We start from the raw sequence: 19,942 nt of genomic DNA, 5'->3' as shown, positions 1-19,942 counted from the left end.
AGACAATCAAGTATGCCAAGCAATGATGAAATGAAAGTATACACAATATTTCTTTTTAATTAAAGCTTAGCTTTAGGCCACCAATATAGCATAGCATGAAAGGCTAAAGGAGGAAGTGACACCATGAACAACCAAATATGGAATAGAGGACATCTGCCCAGTTGATGATGAACCAATCAGGAATAAGAAAAACAGAAACTGGAATAAACAATAGACAGTATAGCCAGGTGCAGAATGAGCTCATTGAACAAAGTTAAAATGATAAGAAATTGTTATAAAAACGTTGACTGCTGTAATGTTCAGGGCTCAATCTCATCTCAGTCCGTGTTGTTGATTTATTGCAATAAAGCCTGAAAACTCTGTCTGTCTATCTCGAGTCTTAATAGCCTTTATTTTTAGGTAAAAAGCCTTCTGATGATGAATTTTTCGCCACAACACAATATAGGAGACACATTTAGATTTGATATGAAAATATACTGCGCAGCTTAATTAAACGGAAAAGGTATGACACGGTATTTCCTTTCATCTTTATGCCGATGACTGTCAGGTTTGTTTGCCTCTGAAGAGCCGTGCTCTGTCCAGCCCTTATTGACATCAGGAGTTGGATGGCATTACATTTTCTAAATTTTAATGAGAACAAGACAGAAGTCATGCTATTTAGACTCAATGGCACCAGCGGGACCCCCTGCATCGACCTTTCCACTGTGGTTCAATTTGAAAAATCCATGATCACAAATTTAGGTGTGAAAATGGATTCTACTTTAAAACTTGATAGCCATGTGAACGCAGTGGTAAAATCTCGCTTTTTCCAGTTGAGGCGGCTGTCAAAAATCAAGCCTGTTTTATCTAAACGCAACCTTGAAACAGGGTTACCTGCTTTTATAACCTCTCGTCTAGATGACTGCAATGCACTTCTTTTTGGAAACAGCCAGGCCTCCACTGCTCGCCTAAAGCTGCTTAATTTTTAACTAGCATAAGCAAGCGAGAGCACGTTACCCCAATTGTGGCTTCCCTTCACTGGCTTCCAGTTCGTTTTTGAATCCATTTTAAGATCCTTGTATTTGTTTTCAAATCCTTTAATGGTTGTGCCCCATTTTATCTGTCGTAAATGCTGCCCCCTTACGTACCGTCTTGCCCTCTCAGGTCAGCAGACAAGATGCCTTTACGTGTTCCTAAGACACGATACAAACTCCGAGGTGATTGGGCTTTTTCAGTTACAATTTTAGAACGATTTCCTGTTGCACGTTAGGCGTGCTCCTTCACTTGCTGTCTTTAAATCTTATTTAAAAACGCACTTTGACTCCCTGACCTTTAACCCCGTGTGAGACATTGACTATCTGTGTGCTTTGTACTGTATATAAATTTCTTCAGCTCTTACTGTATCTGTATGCGTTTCTGTTTCTTTTACCCTTTAATTATTGTGTGTCTGATATTTGGGGTTTTACTGTACAGCACTTTGGTCAGCCTTGATGTTGTTTTTAAAGTGCTTTATAAATAAATAATGAAAAAGTAAGAATGGAAAGAGTGCTGCTACAAGAGGTCTGCGGTCACCTGTTTTAAATGTGACCCGTGTTACACGAGTTCATGGGTGACATGGGACATGAGGCGTCACAGAGACTCCCTCTGAGCACCGGCCACGCATACGGAGTTCCTGCCGTGGCTTCCTCTGTAGGAGACTGTATGCTAACCCCTTTGTGGGCTTTCACTTACAGTCCAGAAATGAGTTACTATAATCTAGACCCTCGGTGAGTAAACACTTGTGTGTGTGTGTGTGTGTGTGTGTGTGTGTATCTCTGTCGCTGCAGGGCTATCATCTGCTTTTCAGGTGCACAGTGGAGCAAACTGGCTGCAGTATATCCTGGTTCAGCCCCTGTCCAGTTCAGGACCACCAGCCGTGACACGAGTGCACAATATTACTGGGACACAGCTCCCTCTTGCTCAGGACACGTATAACACATACTCTGTTTTAGAAAGGTTAACAGTTTTATAACATCTCAGCCATTGAGCGCAGTCGCTGTTCACCTTTCTCTATTTTAATGAGAACAGGCCATTAGACTCAAACGGTTTGCAAGTCCTATTCACTTAAGTTCTCTAAAAGAACATCAAGTTGAGTTGTGAAGGTCACTAAAGTCCTCCTCTCTACCACGCTACTCCGTCGCTTATTCCACATGTTGGTGGTTCTTTGTGTGAATAAAAACTTGCACATTTCTGACGGTGTCTCTGTGTTCTTGTTGAAGAATTTACTGTAAATTGCCAGCAGTGATCCACTGGTCTAATTCCCTTCATAATTTTAAACACCTTTATCAGGTCAACTCCTCACCTCCGTCTGTGTAAACTGAAAAGGTGCAACTCCTTTAATTTGTCCTCACAGCTCAGACCCCACAGTGCTCAGTCAGGCATGTTGCTCTTCTCTGGACTTTTTCTAGAGCTGCTTTGTCTATTTTTTTGTAATTTGCAGATCAACTCTGTACATAGTCCTCCAGGCGACCAGCATAGCAGCGGCCAGTTATTAAAACGGGCTTAAAGATACAACGGTAAGTCCATCTGGTTCGACTGTGTCATGAATTTCCAAGCGTCTGTACAGTGGATGCACCTTGTATCCCTCTTTCTTGCTGCTTTTCTTCATCAGACATTCCAGCCCTGTTGTGGACACCAGACGACGTGTATTATTACCTTAAGCATCGCCCCCCTTGGCCTGTACTCCACACACTGGCTCTGGACTATATACCCTAATATCCTATTAGCCTTCTTGATCGCTTCTATCCACTGCCTGAATGTTAATAATGACGTATGCACTGCGACTCCCAGGTCCTTCTCATAAGGTGACAATTTTTATGCACACGTCAAAAGACTACCACATGCCCACTTGATGTATTCATTGTACTTAACGCTTGGTTTTGTATTGACAGTCCGCTATGGGCATTGCACTACCGTAAGAATTTCAATTCAGTATGCATGTTCGACCATAAATCTGAATTTGAACCTGCAATCTTGTAACTCCGAGACAGCATGGTGTCCAAATGCATCCCTGAAAACCCGGAACAGCGCACTTCATCTGAAATAAATGGAACCCACTTACCATTTCAATCCAGGAGTTAATGCTGACAGTAAAGGGGTCAATGGATTCCACGTAATGCCACCAATGTCTGGGAATGAAAAGGACCTGATAAAAAAAAAAAAAAAAGGACAAACTGACATTAAGTAGAAGTACACTTGCTAGTAACACCTACAGTGGTTCAAACCGACAGACGCCATCCTTTACGTTTTGTCTGCTTCAACATGAATATCCTAACAAAAGAATTCTCCACAGTGGACTTGTTTTAGATTCCATTGTACCAGAGAAAGGTTTCAGCCAACAATGAGCCATATTAGGAGCCCCTGATTGCCACAAGGTATTTTGCACACTGCTTGAAATTCCATAATTGTTTCCATTGAAATTCCCAAATTATTGGCTACTGGTATGAGTGACTACACGCACGGCCACACTGTGCGAGAATGCCATGCCATGGTGCTGCACGTCACTGTAAAACAGGCACTAGAACAGGGAAATCTCGGGAAGACCCCGTCCTAAACACACACTGAGTAACTGAGCCCAAGTGACCAGACTAAGGTCCCCAATAAGGGAGTAACGGTGCTGACTGGCCCACCAGTACACACAGAGGCAGTAGCCGGCCGTGTTTAAATAAACTTGTGACACAAACAATTGTGTGAATCTCCAAACAATGGCCGAGTCACAGAGTTGTGACAGGAACTGTGACACCTCTACCCAGGACGTGGGTGACACCTGGGCAGCTTAGCTCAGGGGTGTCCCACTCAGATCAGGGATGGCTGAAGTGGCCATTTTACAGATTAGTAACCAGTTTACCTTTGATGGATTTGATTTTTAGGACTAAGAATCCTTAATTGTCATTTTTAATAAAAGTGAAGATATGAGAACTATTGATCTGCTTTGCTCTACAAAGCCTTTTTGATGGAGTGCTCAGAAAAAAAGAAGATCAACCATTTTGTAAAGGTCTGGTGTGGTGAAATGAGAGCAGGAAGAAGTCAAAGAATGAAAGAATTATTATTAGCAGCGAGAGACGGCTTCTAATTAAGAGATTGGTTGGAGCAAATATTGTGGCCTTCCATTAGCCGAACTTCAAACCCCAAGTTCATTTTCCATCCCAGTGTTGTTTGGCTTCTGGTTAAAGGAAAAAGGAATAAGAGTTCTGAATTGTAAAAAGGCAAGTGAATTTCAAATGAAGGCACGAGAAGTCTGATTCATTAGCAGCAGTTATTGGGTACAACAGAAGAAACTGGCTGGAATGAAGGCCTGCGTCCATTGTGGCCCTCCAGGCTCGAGTCTGACACCCCTGACTTAGATCTTAGCTAACCCTACGAGCGACTGGTGGGCTGCATGGTCTCCTCTCCTGTGTCAAACTCACTATGCTCCGCTATGCCACTAGAGGGCAGTAAGCCCATTACATTTAGTAGGGGGTCTCGTAAACTGATTGTCAAAGAGCAACACAAGAGGTCTGGCAGTTCGAGGTGCTCACTTCTTCTGGACGCAGCAGGGCTGAGGGGATGCATGACCTGGCAGGTATTTATTGATTTCATGTAGCCATTGTATGATTTTGTTTTAATTCACTTTTTGTCCTTCCTGAGATACAGACAGCCAATGCGACTGGTCATTTAGGGGTGAAAATCAAAGGCTTGATTATGGTGGTTCAAAGAGTTTCATTCTCGGAGGAAGTGAGCAACAACTCGCTGAAATAAGAGGCAGTAGAGCTAAACATGGAGAGGAGAGGTGATGTCACCATCGAGGTGAGTGATGGCATCAGCCCATCTGACAGGTGCTGGCATGGCAAGGGGTCCTGTACAGCTGGACAGTTTATCTTGGCCATTGTTCTATGGGGTGCTCACTGCTACCCACTTGTGTGCTGCTGAAATAAAAATCCAGCATCCATAAGAGGGTGGAAATGTCCAATAAACAAAGGGAAGTGGCCAACATCAGATAGTGATAGATATATCTGTGTGTCACGTCGTCTGGTGTGCACAACAAGGCTGGAATGTCTGATGAAGAAAAGCAGCAAGAAGCGCAAAGAAAGAGGGATGCAGGGTCCATCCACTGTAAACACGCTCGGAAATGCATGACACAATTGAACCAGACGGACTTGCCAATGTATCTTTAAGCCCATTTTAATAACTGGGCATTGCTATGCTAGTTTCTTTACAAAACAAGAGAGGCAAGGTGGCGCAGTTGTGAGTGCTGCTGTCACAGATCCAGCTCCACGGAGCTCCACGGAGCTCCACGGTCTGTGCCGAGCCTGCATGCTCTCCCGGATGTGTTTTCCTACACTTGGCCTTCTCCCCCATCCCCAAAGTGATGCAGGAGAGGAGCTGGACATTTTAAATTATCCCTGTGAGAATGTGGGGGTGTTCATGATGGACTAGCGCCCCCTTCAGGGCTGGTTCATAGGGTAAGCTCTAGCCCTGATCCACCTACCCATTCATTTATTTTCCAAACCTGCTTAATCTCAGCAGGTTCACGGGGATCGTGTAAGCATCGGGCTCAAGGCAGGAACAATACCAGGACAGGATGCCAGCTCATTACAGGGTGAACTTGAAAAAATAAACACACCCCCCCACACATACAAGGGCCAACCGTGCAATGCCAAGTCACCTAACCTGCAGGTCTTTGGACTGTGGGATGAGACCTCCAGGCAGGGAGCACCTGGGACGTGACCCTTGGTCTCCTAACTGTGAGCCTGCAGCGCTACCACTGCGCCACCAGGCCACCCACAGCTCTAGCTGCCATGTTCGCAAATTGCATTAAACAACTTTGAAAATAATACATCTATGAGGGGCCACAGTGGCACCGGGAACACACAAAAAATCAAAATAATCCAACTTGTCATCCACCCATCAGTTTCCTAAAGATGCTTTTCTAGTTTTAAGATGGAGGCAGCCTTGGGTGCAATGTAGGAACCAATCCTGGAGGGGGCTCCACACTACAGAAAGGCCTAATCAGCTTTACGCTCACATTGGCCGATTAGGAGATGCCACCTAACTCAGACCTGGGAATGACAGCTGAACGCTGCACAAAATGTCACGACTGTGCCATCATGTGGGCTCCACCACTGTACAGGCATGTTTAAATAGGTGACTAAAAACCAAAGACTATTTTATATCCACATAAAAGCAATAATTACCAGTGAATGTTGATGTTTTCAACTTTTAATCACACAGTTGAAGAGATTAATGAATGAGTCCTTCTTAAACCCAGTTCATCCCATTCAGGTTTACAGGGGGCCTGAGCCTATCCTGATTAAAGGAGAGAAACAGCCCTGCAGGGGGCGCCACTTCAACACGAGACCTCTTCACATGCACCTCCACACTCCCACCGGGCGAAAACTGACATCTGGAGGAGGTTGTTATGCTTCAGCCTGGCTGTTTTATGTATTATGAATGATTATTTTTCATATTTGTGTATTATTTCTGTTAGATGTGTTCATTTTTTTATTTGTATTCTGTCTTTTTGAATGTGCTGCCATTTTCTGTGCATTGTGGGAGGAGCCCCCAGGAGGTGTGGCCACCCTGATATCACTGCTGTTGGCCCCTCCTTCTGGTTTTATATCTCTGTCAGAAAGTGAGACTCAGCATTTGAGCACTGAGTTAGTAGTGGAGTGTGAACGTGTTACAGATTTGTGCTTGTAATTTGATTGCTTTAGTTTTGGGATTCACTCTGTTATGAACGCTCTGAAGAGGAGTCATTCTGAACACTGCGGTCTTTATCCAGGCAGTTTTAGATGGAACACAATTCTAACGGCTTGTCCTTTTGTGTGCACAGTAAAGTTAGACCTGCTGGATTCAAATGTTGAGGTCTTTAAATGTAAACTTGTGCTACATCTGGACGGGTCTGACCATCTTAACTGGCACTTGCAAGCCTGGTATTGGCAGCGACAGCTCTCTGTTATCCAATCCAGAAGTTCTTACTGTATGTGTGTCTGGGGGGGGGTTGTTGTTTGTTTATTAGAATATTAATTTCTTCTTTTGAGACTCTGTAATGTTTTAATTCTCCCTTGGGGACACTTTATCTATTATATAGTGCCTTTCATTTCTATCTATCACTGCCTTTGGATTATGGGTTGGACTTGTTTGTCCTGGATTGCCTTTTGAGGGACAACCTTATCACTCTGTTTCGATCTTTCTCTCTATTTTTGTTAATAAATTCTGAATTTATAAAGACTGTTTTCATTTTGCCCTAAAAGCCAGGGTTTTTTTATTTTCTATATAAATTATTATTTTATTTTGAAAAAGCAGAACATTACAACAGCAGACTAATCAATCAAACAAAATAGCAATAACATAACAGATGCAACCATTAACTTCAAAATCAATATAGTCAAAACAAAAGAAAAACAGAAATACAAAGAAGATGTTTCTCTCCATTGTGCTACCTTTTGAGACATCAGTTGTTTTTTGGGGCCTGTGAAAGCTAAAACCTGCTGTTAGCAGTTTGAAACTGGCTGCCTGGGGTGAGTCTCTTCTGGACAGTCCAGTAAGGGCCTTGACATGCTTCTGTGACTTATGTTGTAGGTCTTGCGCCCTTTCAAAATGTCCAGTATATAACAGACGAAAAGGGGCACAAAAAAGGAGGAGCGGGATTCAAAAAGCCACACAAATGGCTAAATTAGCCTTTACTTCTATCAGAGCCCACATGAAGGGCCTCACCTCCCGGCTGATTAGTCCAAACTTGAAAGGAATACCTTCAGGATTACACAGGCCACAAATGTGGCAGGAAAACAGGCAAGAAGCTGAGAACCTGGCAAAATCATTCACAACAAAGGTTTCGAAGGATACATCTGCAGATCAGGTAAAGCTCACGGCAAACACTGACATTTTATCCTGTCTGTTGATGAACTTGCGGACATGACCCCAGAAAAACAGGACGCAACCCTATTAATGGCACACAAAATGGCTTCCACTAAAGGAAAAATCTAGAAAACCCCAAAATTCAGCCCCAATCATAACACACAAAACTTTTAATCTTCAAAAATATTCACCAATATCAAAGAGGAGAGAGCAGGAAACCATAAAAGCCTCTGGCTAACAAAACCGACAAATTGCCTTGAATATTTTTAAATATTTATTATAAGGAATTTAAAAAAAGGAACACACAAAGTAAATACAAGAAAAAAAAAAGGTTTTACTGTAAAGGCAGGAACAAATCCAACAAACTGTAACTCAAATATAAGTACCTTATAATCGACCAGGAGATTTAAACAAGAATCTTAAATCAAATTCAGAAGTCACAAACTGGCAATGCCAGAGCTTGTTGTAAGATCAGTGCCCTCAGACTAGGAAAACTGTCCAAACTGGCTGAAAAACCTCAAAATGACGCAACCGTCAACCTACTCGTAGGAGTCCGTAAAAACATGTCATCAATTTTGTTAATTTAGGAACCTACGCCTAACATAAGCAGGATTTAGGAGAGCTCACGAGATGTCCTGACTTACTAGGAGCTGCTGGAAGATGGCGTTCAATTTACAAATCTGTACACACAACCGAATAACAGTGGAATGTTCTGGAAATGCTGGACTTGTAAAACAATACAGATCTGTATTCAGTATTTAGTATCCGTATTTGTAGTACATGATCGCTCCACCTACAGTATGTGTCTGCAGAAATTAAAGTGTTGGTAACATTATGTTATTTTGACAATGGGGAAATTTCAACTTTGCAGTAGCGATGATTTAAGTACGTCACAGCCAACCATTTCTCAAATTTTGCACCAAATGCCCCTACAGCGTGTGAGGTAATCGTCAGATTCATATTGTCCATTTTCCCCACATACTCCATTTAAGTTAATAAACCCAGCTGTATTCATGTAAATCGTTGGTGTGACTGATGGAAGACACATAAGGATCAATGCTCCAAGTGCGGATGAGCAAGCGTATGAAAATCACAACAGATACCAGAATATCGACACACAGGTGGTCATGGATGTAAACCGCATTGTAGTAGCTAGCATAAGACCCTGATGATGGGTGGGGCTGAATGGGTGATTGACAGCAAAATGTCAGACGGGTACGCTGAGCTCTGCATTCCACAAAGCCCGGGACCACTCGCTCTTCTGATCTCACTATTACGATGTAACAGCTACTCCGGCACCTCCACTACTCAAATGATCAATTTAGCAACTGGGCGACCCGTTTGAGACGAGGCACACAAATCTCCAGTTTCTTAACAAAGAGCAGGTGTGAAAACACACAGTAAAGGAACAAACAGCATTCAGTACAGAACTCAAAATAACCATCGATGTGGCAAACACACGCAAGTGGCAAGTGAACAGCAGCACACAATTCAGTAACTGGTTTTAAACTCTAAATAGCTATACATAACAGTAAAGTGTTACAGATAGCTACGCTACGAAAGGCTTAAATTGGCAGGATGAAGCTTAAAGATGGCATGCAGTTGTAGCAGATACGCTAAGTTACATCGGTAACGCCTGACTGTAAAGTGGCTCAAGAAGGACAAACATCATTACAACAGTATGGGGCAATACAAAAATGATTCATGTCTACATATTAAAAAAGCATCCTGCCCATCTATGCAAACATGGCAATGCCATTACACCTCACAAGCTTGTGAAGGTTCAAGAAGTCAGGCAGAGACTCCCAGGGGCATCAGAAGATGAGGGCGGGAGGCGATGACAAAGGGAGGCACAGCACAGCACAATGGAAGACGATCAGGAACAGCGGTGGCCTGGTCACTAACTGCTATTTTCTTCAGAAAGTATGTTTGTGAATCCTTTATTGTTAAATAAACGCGCCCCCCTCATGTCATGTGTGGATGTGTCTCGGTCTTTCCCTCTCAGTACTTGTTATAGTATTATTCTTGATGTTGTTGCAAAGTGCCAACAATTACGTGCAGCATATCCCATCTTATTATGTTGTCCTTTTCCTTTTGTTCTTCTTCTTCTCCTACTACTTTCAATATTATTATTATTATTATCATCATCATCATCATCATTATGTTTGTGATGAAGCCTCAGTGTTAGAATCAGAAAACTACAAAATGTCGTCATGGGTGCCATTTTGTGGATGTCATTCATTCTCAAATGTGAACTCTTCATAATTCCTTCTCATGTCCTACTCAGGGTTAGGACAAATTCTTAACCTACAGTGCAATTCCTAGAAGTCACAGTGAGGCGCTCGATAAATACGGGTGGGCACAGCAGCCTCTCCATTTGTCCCACTCAGGTGACTCCACCTCTTTGGGCTCTGGGGTATAGCGGGTCCCCAGCTCAGATCAAAGGCCACTTTCTAAATAAATAATCGACGCACTCGCGGCTTAGTGAGGGAGTCTGGTAGTGTGGCGGGAGCGGGTCTCGGGTGAATTCGTGATGCGGGCGGTCCTCGATTAAGTGCACAGACGAGGAGTCATCCGCATCCGTAATTGTTGCCAGGAGCGGGTAATTGCCATACCTGATCCACGTCCCCGTGATAAACAGAAGCGTGAGGTGGCTAGGGGAAGGGAGAAACAAACGGACGGAGGTTGAGAAGGAGAGAAGGCAGGAAGCAGCGATGAGAAAGCCGGTGCATGAACGAGCGAAGGTGTTCGTAGTAGAGGACACCTGCAGCTGAACAGTGAGCCTGGGTGTTTGGCCGGCGCCCCGGGAGCAGGTGGTAGTGGTCGCTCACGCTGAGCATTATTGAGGAGTGAGAATGACTGGAAGGAGGATGGCTCACCACATAAGGGACATGGGATGTGAAAGCCCCAGCATGAGCGCCCTGGTCGCTGGGGAGCCCAAGTCACGGTCAGGTGAAGCCCACCGGAGCCAGGGATCGGCGAAGCGAGCAGACCAGCAGATGAGAGCAGTAAGAAGGTCAGCTGCAGGCAGGGTGGCTCCCCTGGTGCATAGCCTGGACCGGAGAAGCAGGGGAGTCACCAGCAGAAAGGCACCGGGATTTGCTTTAAAAAAAGACTGCATCCAGCCATTGTTTTAACCTCATTTTTTAAGGATTTGTTTATTGTTTTTAACCTCCACAATTCACCGCTTTTTATTGGGTTATTCATTTGAAGACTTCTGAAGCACTGCACTTTACTTTGAACACTGTTTTTGAGTTTTGTTGTTTTAATAAAAGCGCTTTGCACTTTTTGCACCATCCCCTTGCTTCATTGTTGTGCCTCACTGTCCAGCTCATCGGTGACATTACCGACGGTGTCGAGTTCAGAGCTCCCAGAATCAAGATGGGAGCATGGAGCAGAACCCGCATCGTCACAGGCTCTACATGCAGGAGTCAGGGCAGATGACAATGACAGAGTAAATAACACATAAAAGTTAACAAAACACAGCATTACACAATAGTTAATACACACAATATTAAATAAATAAAACACAGAAATAACAAACACAAAAGCAGAATTAATAACATATGAATATAAATTATATTTCAACTGAAATAAAAAAGACCAAATAAGCATGAAATAAACAACAACAACAACTCTGGCTGTGCCCTGGCACAGACGCTTGGGTAGAACTGCCAGCTCCATGCAGACAACATCTGGGCGCAGAGTTTAGGCCCAAGATGCACCAGCACTGAACTCTGCCTGCCGTGTAAAGCTAAACGGAGATTTACTGCACATTAAGGTGAATCCATTTGCTCTTCTTTATTTTTTTTTTTTTAACTTCACATAAAACTGTTGGCCATTACGTGACAGACATCTTCCATATGTGGATTTGTGAACACTCTGGGACGTGTGCCCTCTGCTAGGATAAACACACCATTTCTTGTTTACAGGCTGCCTACAATATTTACAGTTTATGCTCCTTGGCAGTTTTATTATGTTGAAGTGCAAAATCAAATAACTTCCCTTGCATGTTTAAATATAAAAGACTCCAGTCTCAATCACCGAGGAAATCTGCAATATAAAGAGGTAATTACCGGCTGTGTCGGTGGAAAAGCGTACACACACATTCTTTTAAATAAGATATTGCCAAACAACAAAGCGTTCCGCATAATAGCTTTTCCAGCCCGGAACATTTCCTAAGTTATTGATTTAAATTTGATTTTCAGCCAGGCATGCGCTGATCTTTAGGGAGAAGGAGGCTACTGTGAGGCAAGAAATGAGGGCAGAACCCAAAGCAAGGCGAGAGCCCGAGTGTGAGTGACCGAACTGGAGTAACCACAACTTAATTACTTCTGAAACCTTAATGCAAACAAATGGTGCTGACACACAATGGTAAGCCTAATTGAATAAAGACACCAAAATAAATTCATGAAACCAGACAAGTGTAACGTCATTCACAGCACCAACATAACACATTAATAAGTTAACAAGAGTACAAAACACCGCCATGGTACAGCTAGGTGCCACACTGCTGCCCACTTGTTGTATCGTAATGACAGGCCGAGAGAAACTGCAGGCTCAGACGTTCGATGCATGTGCTTGTCTAGGGAGCCGAGGGCACGAAGCCACCCCCTGAAGGATACGTCTGCCCCCTGAATGTCGCAGTGCCCTAGCAATACAGAGCTTTGGTGTGCTGTCCATCCATGAGAGGTCAGTACAGACAGCCACTTGAGACGAGCTCAGGTCCTTCCTCACCTTCTGGAAGGTATGTCTGTGGATAACCTGCTGCTAAATGATTAAATGTAAAGGCGCTTGACAGAGAAGGTAAATGTGCCAACGTCAAGTCAATGATTGATACGACACATTGCTACGGCAGGACACAAAGGAGACGAGGGGTGGCGCTTCACTCTGAACATTAAGACAGACACAAGGTGTGCCAGTGCTATTTGGGACATTTGGTGCCGGAAGGTCACAAGTTCCTCTGAGGTTTCCATTTCAATTTACTCATTCAGCAGATCCTCTGAAGTTTAAACGAGTGCACATCAGTTGCTTCCAGTCCATGTCCTGGGGGATAGTCCATAGTCCCATAGTCCCTATGGCTATGGGTTTTGGGTCCTACCAGTTCCCCATTTGGGGTGGCATTGTATTCTCCAGCTGATGTCTTCATTTCATTAGCCTGTCTTTTTTTGCTCTTTTCTTATTTTTCACTTAGAAATGGAGAGGCGCTCTGACTTTTGCCATAGTTTTGTGCTGCCAACTAACTGAGTGGTAAAAGATTTTGCCAGCAGACTGACAGATGAACGCAGTCAAAGACAGACGCAAGTCATAAACCAAATATGTCCCCAATGGCAAGACCCAACAGAAGGATCAAAGTCATGTGGGAATGCTAATAATTTCAAAACCAAGAGAACAAGGAATCGCACACACTAAAGCTCATAGTTTTATTTCGAAATCCTGGACAACAAGAGATCCGCTGTGCGATATTTAAAGTGTCAATGATGACAAAGGCCACACGCAACCTTCGAAAATGGGCCACCTAGCAAGAGTTGTGTTTTGACGATGGGAGTCCAAAAGAAAATGTGACTTGGCATGGCGAAATAATAATAATTTAAAAATACTTTATTTCAGAGGTAAGACATATGTTATGATTGGTATTTTTCATACATTTTTGGTTGTTTTTATCCCAAATCAATTCTGGCTAATTCCATGTTTTGAAACTCAGGGATTCTGATTCGGAGGTCAGATTTCAGATTTAATATTTTTTTGTGGAACACAACGCTATTTTGTGTTTCCTTGATTGCTGCCGTTTTGAAGATTCTGTCGTCATGATGCAAATCCTGGTTGTTAGGGGCGTGTCCTCCAGGGCTACTAGTTCAAGGGGTCGTATTGGCGGCCATTTTGTATGTTGGCTTGACCTCTATTGTGACTTTCAAGACCTTTGTTTTTATTTTCTGGTTCTTGAATCTGGAGCTCTTGCCACTGGCCTTTGACTGTTGTTCACATTTTGGCTTCGTCAACAGATCTGTACTGATCTAGGGGAAAGCAGCAAAGAAATGTCTGCAGCATTGAAGGCACCCAAGAGCACAGTGACCTCTGTAATTCTTAAATGGAAGAACTTTGGAACAATCACATATCTTCCTAGAGGTGGCTGCCAGGCCAAACTTAGAACTGGGGAGAAGTGCGTTGGTAGGAAAAGAGGTCAAGAAATCCATAGTCACTCTGGGTGACCTCCACTGAATCTGAATGGAGACAGAAGAAACTTCCAGAAGAACAAGCATCACTACAACACTCCACCAATGTGGGCTTTATGGCAACGAGACCAGGTGGCAGTTGAAAGTCCACTTGGGAGTTTGCAAAAAGGCACCTAAAGGATTCTTGGACTATGGGAAACAAGATTCTTTGGTCTGATGAAACCAAGATTGAAATGTTTGGCCTCAATTCTAAGCACCAAGTCTGGAGGAACCCAGGCACTGTTCATAACCTTCATAATACCACGCCGATGGTGAAGGATGCAGGTGGTGGCAGCATTTGGGCTGGGAGACTAGACAGGGTCAAGCGAAAGATGAACAGAGCAGAGTACGGAGATATCCTTAATGAAAACCTGCTGCAGAGCACTCTGGACCTCTGAGTGGGCTGAAGGATCACAAAGCAAAGACAACACATAAGTGGCTTATTGTCAATTGTGAGAATGTCCTTGAGTGGCCCATCCAGTGCTCAGACTTGAACCCAAGAGAACATCTCCGGAGAGACCTGAAAATAGACGTCCACCGATGGTCTCCATCCAACCAGACAGAGCTTGAGAGGATCTGAGAGAAGAAGGTTGGAAAATCCCCAAGTCCAGGTGTGCCGAGCCCAAGACGACTCCAGGGTGGAATGGCTGACAAAGCAGCGAGTCAGAATCGTATCAGTGGGATACTTCAGGGTGCTGTTTTTTTTTAATTTTTGACAAATGTGGAAAAATGTCCACCTGCTTTCACTTTGTCATTCTGGGGTGTGAAGCATTGCGCTTGATGAAGAAGAAAATGAATTTAAACGATTCACTGCAACAAAAGAAAATATGTAAAATGTGAAGGGGCCTGAAAAGCCTCTGAAGACGCAGTGCGTACTCTCAATGAATATTAGTACGGAGGCTGCAGAGATATTTGAAAGCCATTTGCACAATTAAAAAAAGATTTAAGTGGGATGAACAGAGTCAAGGGCATTTCTGATTAGGTGTGATAGACGCACACATTTTGGCCCATGGAGATACGATGTCAACTTTAAATCCAGTTAAGTGAAAAGATAAAATAAATGATAACGGCAGAAATGAGCTGCACTATTTAATATTTGAAAACATATTAAAAAACTACAGTATTATTGCATTATGACGCAAGCACCAGGGTAATATTGTATCTCGAGGTCCCCAGCAATTCCCAGCTCCAGATGCTGTACGGTAAAAAGAGCCGAGCACAGCTCGTCTTAAAGGCTGAGGTCTAGAAGGAGTAATGGCAAACAGCAGAGATAAAGATCTGGAGTGTCAGACACCGAACATCAAACCAGAAATGTGAGGAGAACTGAGGCGACCTCCATTTATTTTCACGCACAGGCCTGACTTTGCTTTGTGGAGCTGGAGGGCGAGGTTTTATACAGAATGACACGATCATCACTGACCACCCAATTTATCTTGCCATGTGCACATACTGAATGTATTCACCTCACTGACGTTTTCTGTTCAGTAACCAAAAATAACAAATACTGCTTAAAAACAGCCATTTATTTTACAAATTTCAAATGTATCATATTAGCGGCACATGAGCTAGTGAGAACCCAGATTATTCAGGATATTATTTTCATTTCCACGCACTCCGATGTAACAACACATTTTTCATATCAGTTTTGCCAGAAAATCCCTTTGTCAGCTCCGTGACATCTGCTGTTGTGAGATTTCTCTTTGCAGCAGCGGCAGGGAGGAGACATCGGCTGGTTAGAAATGCTTACTGCAGGGAAAGACTTAACACGGAAGTCAAATTCAAACTCCTCAGGCTTTTGTTTTGCAAATCTCAACCACTGGACTGCAACCCCTAGTGTGCCCCTTGACCATATAAATGGGCACACCGGCACATGAATGCTTGGGGGAGCACACACTCTTGAGGGACTGTCTCCCTCTGTCCATCATGTGTCATGGCCTCCCTGCTAGGTAAGGGGGTCGGGAACTCCTCACGCTGCCCATCAACATTTTTGTTCCAGCATGACTGTGCCCCTGCTCCATAAAGACAAGGTGGATCAAGTGGCCTGCACAGAACCCTGACCTCAACCCTACTTGAACGCCTTTGGGATAAAATCAGAAGGCCGTCTATGACCCAGGTCTTGGTGTCCATCATCAGTACCTGACCTCACAAATGCTCTTTTGGCCGAATGGGGATGGTTTTCGAATGGGAAGTCCAACAAGCTCAAATTCAGTAGATGAGACAGCCAGGACTTCACAAAAATTTGGCCATATGGTGTATTGAAAATTTATTTTTGGATGGAGTATTCCCTTCAACTAGGGAGAAAGGTGGTCAAGGACAAGACAAGGAACCAAAGGACAGTGCGAGGGGAAAAATGGCATGGCTTTAATTAAAGAAAATGGATGCTCTTGAGTGGCAGAATCAGAGGGTGGACTTTAACCCCACTGAACCTTTGTGGCGACATCCTAAAATTGATGTCCAGCGCCATTCCTCATCTAAGTGGCACAGCCTGTGGAACAGGGAGAGCTTGTAAAATGAATAGGGGCTTATCAGAAAGACGACATGCTGCAATTACTGAAAGAGGTAGGTCAGCCATGGACTGAACGGGTGGATGAACACTTACAAACTGTTGGCATTTCCGCATTTGGAATTTCATATTTCAACGGTTTATAACTTTCTTTCTTTGTTTGGGCAGCACTGTGAAAAAGAATGATTTACAAATAAATATTCCTAGTCATGTTGGTTGCCAGGTTGTGACAATTATTTATGTGGGAAAAAAAAACAAAACATCATCTACAACAAAATGCATACAACCGAGAAATCAAATTCCATTGCAAGGAGGTGAGCTCGGGTCTGAACACCTAAAATAGAAAAACACAGTTCAGAATAAAGAAACCTACCATAATAAGCTAAATATCTGTTAACGTGAGCAGTGCATGCTTTAAAGAAGAAAATGCAGACGCAAGCTAATCAAAGACAGCATTTTACAAATTAACACTAATTTTCTTATGCATGCATTGGAACAATAAAAGTTGCTGAGCAAACAGCCATCCCGCTGGGCTGTTCGAGAGCGAGAGTCACTGACGTGATTTATTTTGGTAATTAAAAAGTCTACAACAGGTCCTCGGTTTACCTCTTGGCCAGGCTTTTCCAGATTGTCTCTGCTAGCATAAAGGCCAACGATGGCAAGTCGATCCAAGCTGCGGTATTCAGAACGTGATTTTGTGCTCCTCTCCACGTGTATGTGCTTGCCGGCTCAGGCTCTGTGAATTAATGGCACACAATTCTGTAAAGACGTAGAAATATAAGCCTACCAGCTTGACAGTAACAAACGTGGTTAAAAGAGAGCACCGAATCTGAATCATGCTCCTTGGCAGTCGTTGGCCACTTTTAAACTGTGGGATGATTAAATGTTTTAGTCGCTGCAGCGGATTTGCCTACCAACGATAACACAGACTGGCATCCAAAATGCAGCTCTGCAGAATGTGAATCTATTAAGCAGAAAACGGGCTTTTCAACATCACCGTATATTCCGTGACATTCTCCTCGATGAGCTCTGTGCCCAGCAGTCTGCTAGATATTTTAGGCAGGGACAGAGGGTACACTTAAAAACAAAAAAAACACACGTTTACCTTAGAGAGATGAAGGGAGCCTTTGCATGGCGCACTCGTAGGCACAAAAGTCACTGATTTCATATTTTTCAGGGTCAATGTAGAGTGCAGTGGAGGGCAAAAGCAACTATTCAGCTCTCCTGACGCATAACAAATTGGAAATGAGATGAGTTCACATCATTTCTTGGCACAGCACCGACTTTGCCTGCACAGATGCCCTGCAGCGGCCAGCTGGAGATTGCGAGGTGGCATCATTGCCCTTGGTGCACCAGCGTGCATTACAATTCACTTATTTATTTTTCCAATTACATAAACCGAGGTTATTGTGGACACAAGTTTTCGCTCTTCACTGACCCTGGTAGTAGGTGGAAATAATGATTTAAAAAGCTGTAACAGCCTGAAAGCTCTGCCAAATAAACACACACACACAACTAAAAGATGGCAATGACATGCAAAATAATAAGAAATTACAGAACACGTGCCTTTGTTTAAAGAAGAGGAACCGTACCCATTCAATTTAACTTACTGACCTTGAGTGGCACTTCATACAGACAACAGCTGATTGGTGCCACTGAAACATGGCAAAGTAAGCTTGAGGAGGAAACCTGCATGCCTTATTGATTTGACCAGGACAAGGCAGCCCACCTCCATCTGCACTCCCACCGCTCCTCCGCCTCTCTGCTGCTTTCAAAGCCCTTCACTTATGTCTACTGCTGCCAACGATGACATTCAGGACTTCCACTCTGAAGTTGTGATTGAGCACTTCCAAGCTTTGTTCTTACAATTTGTAGACTGTTTCAACTTTAACATGCTGTATGTTGTACAGAGACACACAGAAGCAGATAAAAGAATACACACAGATACATTTATAAATAAAAAAAAATGTTTGTCTATAGTATATACAGCATCAGCAATAAATTGGCATCCCATCCAAAGACTGGGATTGTTCATGTCTTGTGCTTGATGCATGCTGGGATTGGCTCCAGCTTCCCCATAGCCCTCCCTGCTCTCGATAAGTGGGTTTAGGAAATGGATGGACAGACATACTGTGTGTGTATGTATATATACAGTACAGTCCCTGACAAAAGTCTTGTCGCTTGTGTACAAATTGACCTGAAGTGCCGCTAAAATATATTTCTAATCAAGATTTTGTTACAAGAAATGGGTCATTTTAATCCCACCAGCTTTTGTAATAATGTTTCAGTGCAAAACGAAACTGAAAAAAAGTATTCTAATATTCACAGCTTGGTAAAGGCCATTGAGTCAATTTTTGGCAAGACAGAAGTGTTGTCGCCTTGTCATATGAGCTTCACCTGTGACTAATAATGGATCACTTAGGTCTCAGGTGTGTATAAAAAGAACCCCAGTACACTAGACCTTCACATCAACTGCAACTAGAGCTCTGCAAACAGGCCTAAGATTCACCCTGAGACTAAAGTGTTGATTATCAAGAGGCTGATGTGGCAAACACCTTCAGTGTGTCTCAGCGTCAAGTTCAGAGGATAAAAAAAAGATCTGAAGAGACTGGAGACGTTTTTGACAAGCCCAGGTCAGGAAGACCCCGCAGGACAACTGCTCGAGAGGACCGTTTGTTGGCTCGAAAATCCAAGGCCAGCAAAGCCCCACGAGACCTGGTCACCTGAAGTCCCTGTGTCAACCAGAACAGTTTGTTGGATTCTGTCTCGAAATGGTCTCCATGGTCAAATCAGTGCCCATAAGTCAGCACTAAACAAAAGACAATTGAAAAACCGTGTGGCACTTGCCAAGGCCCACAGCCTGCTAAAAGGATGAACGCTGGAAAAGTGGCAGAAGGTGGATTTTTCAGATGAATCTTCTGTTGAATTACACCACAGTCACCGCAAATATTGCAGGAAGCAGGGCGCCAGCCCACCGCAGGATGCACACACACACACCCACACACTAGAGACAATTTAGGGTTGCCAATACACCTCACCTGCATGTCTCTGGACTGTGGGAGGAAACCCACGCAGACACGGGGAGAACATGCAAACTCCACGCAGGCAGGGAGGACACAGGAAGTGAACCCGGGCCTCCTAACTGTGAGGCAGCAGCGCTACCCACTGCGCCACCGTGCAACCCGAGTCTTCATATTCATTCATTTATTATTAATGCTCATATTTGTTTTACTTGTTCTACCTTAATTAAAATCTCTTTACTGATTCAGGTTAGGCCCCCAGGACCAGGCCTCCAGGAGCCCACCATCAGGCTGATTACATTTTCATAGCAGTACAAAGTCTGGCCATGTGGTGTCAGTAATGATCCTGCTTT

At 43.6% G+C, this 19,942-nt stretch overlaps 1 protein-coding gene across 4 annotated transcripts in view; it reads right to left on the bottom strand.

Annotated features, from left to right (window-relative positions):
• hspbap1 (hspb associated protein 1) overlaps positions 1-19,942 on the bottom strand; it is a 103,176-nt gene that overhangs the window by 13,546 nt on the left and 69,688 nt on the right. For all 4 annotated transcript variants that reach the window (XM_039755231.1, XM_039755230.1, XM_039755232.1 and 1 more), the window contains exon 6: positions 3,080-3,163. In XM_039755231.1, coding sequence (XP_039611165.1) covers positions 3,080-3,163 — 84 coding nt within the window. The remainder of the gene's footprint in view (positions 1-3,079; positions 3,164-19,942) is intronic.

This window comes from Polypterus senegalus, chromosome 6 (assembly GCF_016835505.1).
Source record: "Polypterus senegalus isolate Bchr_013 chromosome 6, ASM1683550v1, whole genome shotgun sequence".
Classification (NCBI taxonomy): Eukaryota; Metazoa; Chordata; class Cladistia; order Polypteriformes; family Polypteridae; genus Polypterus; species Polypterus senegalus.
The sequence above is the reverse complement of the archived record's forward strand: the minus strand, read 5'-3'. Positions and strand labels throughout refer to the sequence as shown.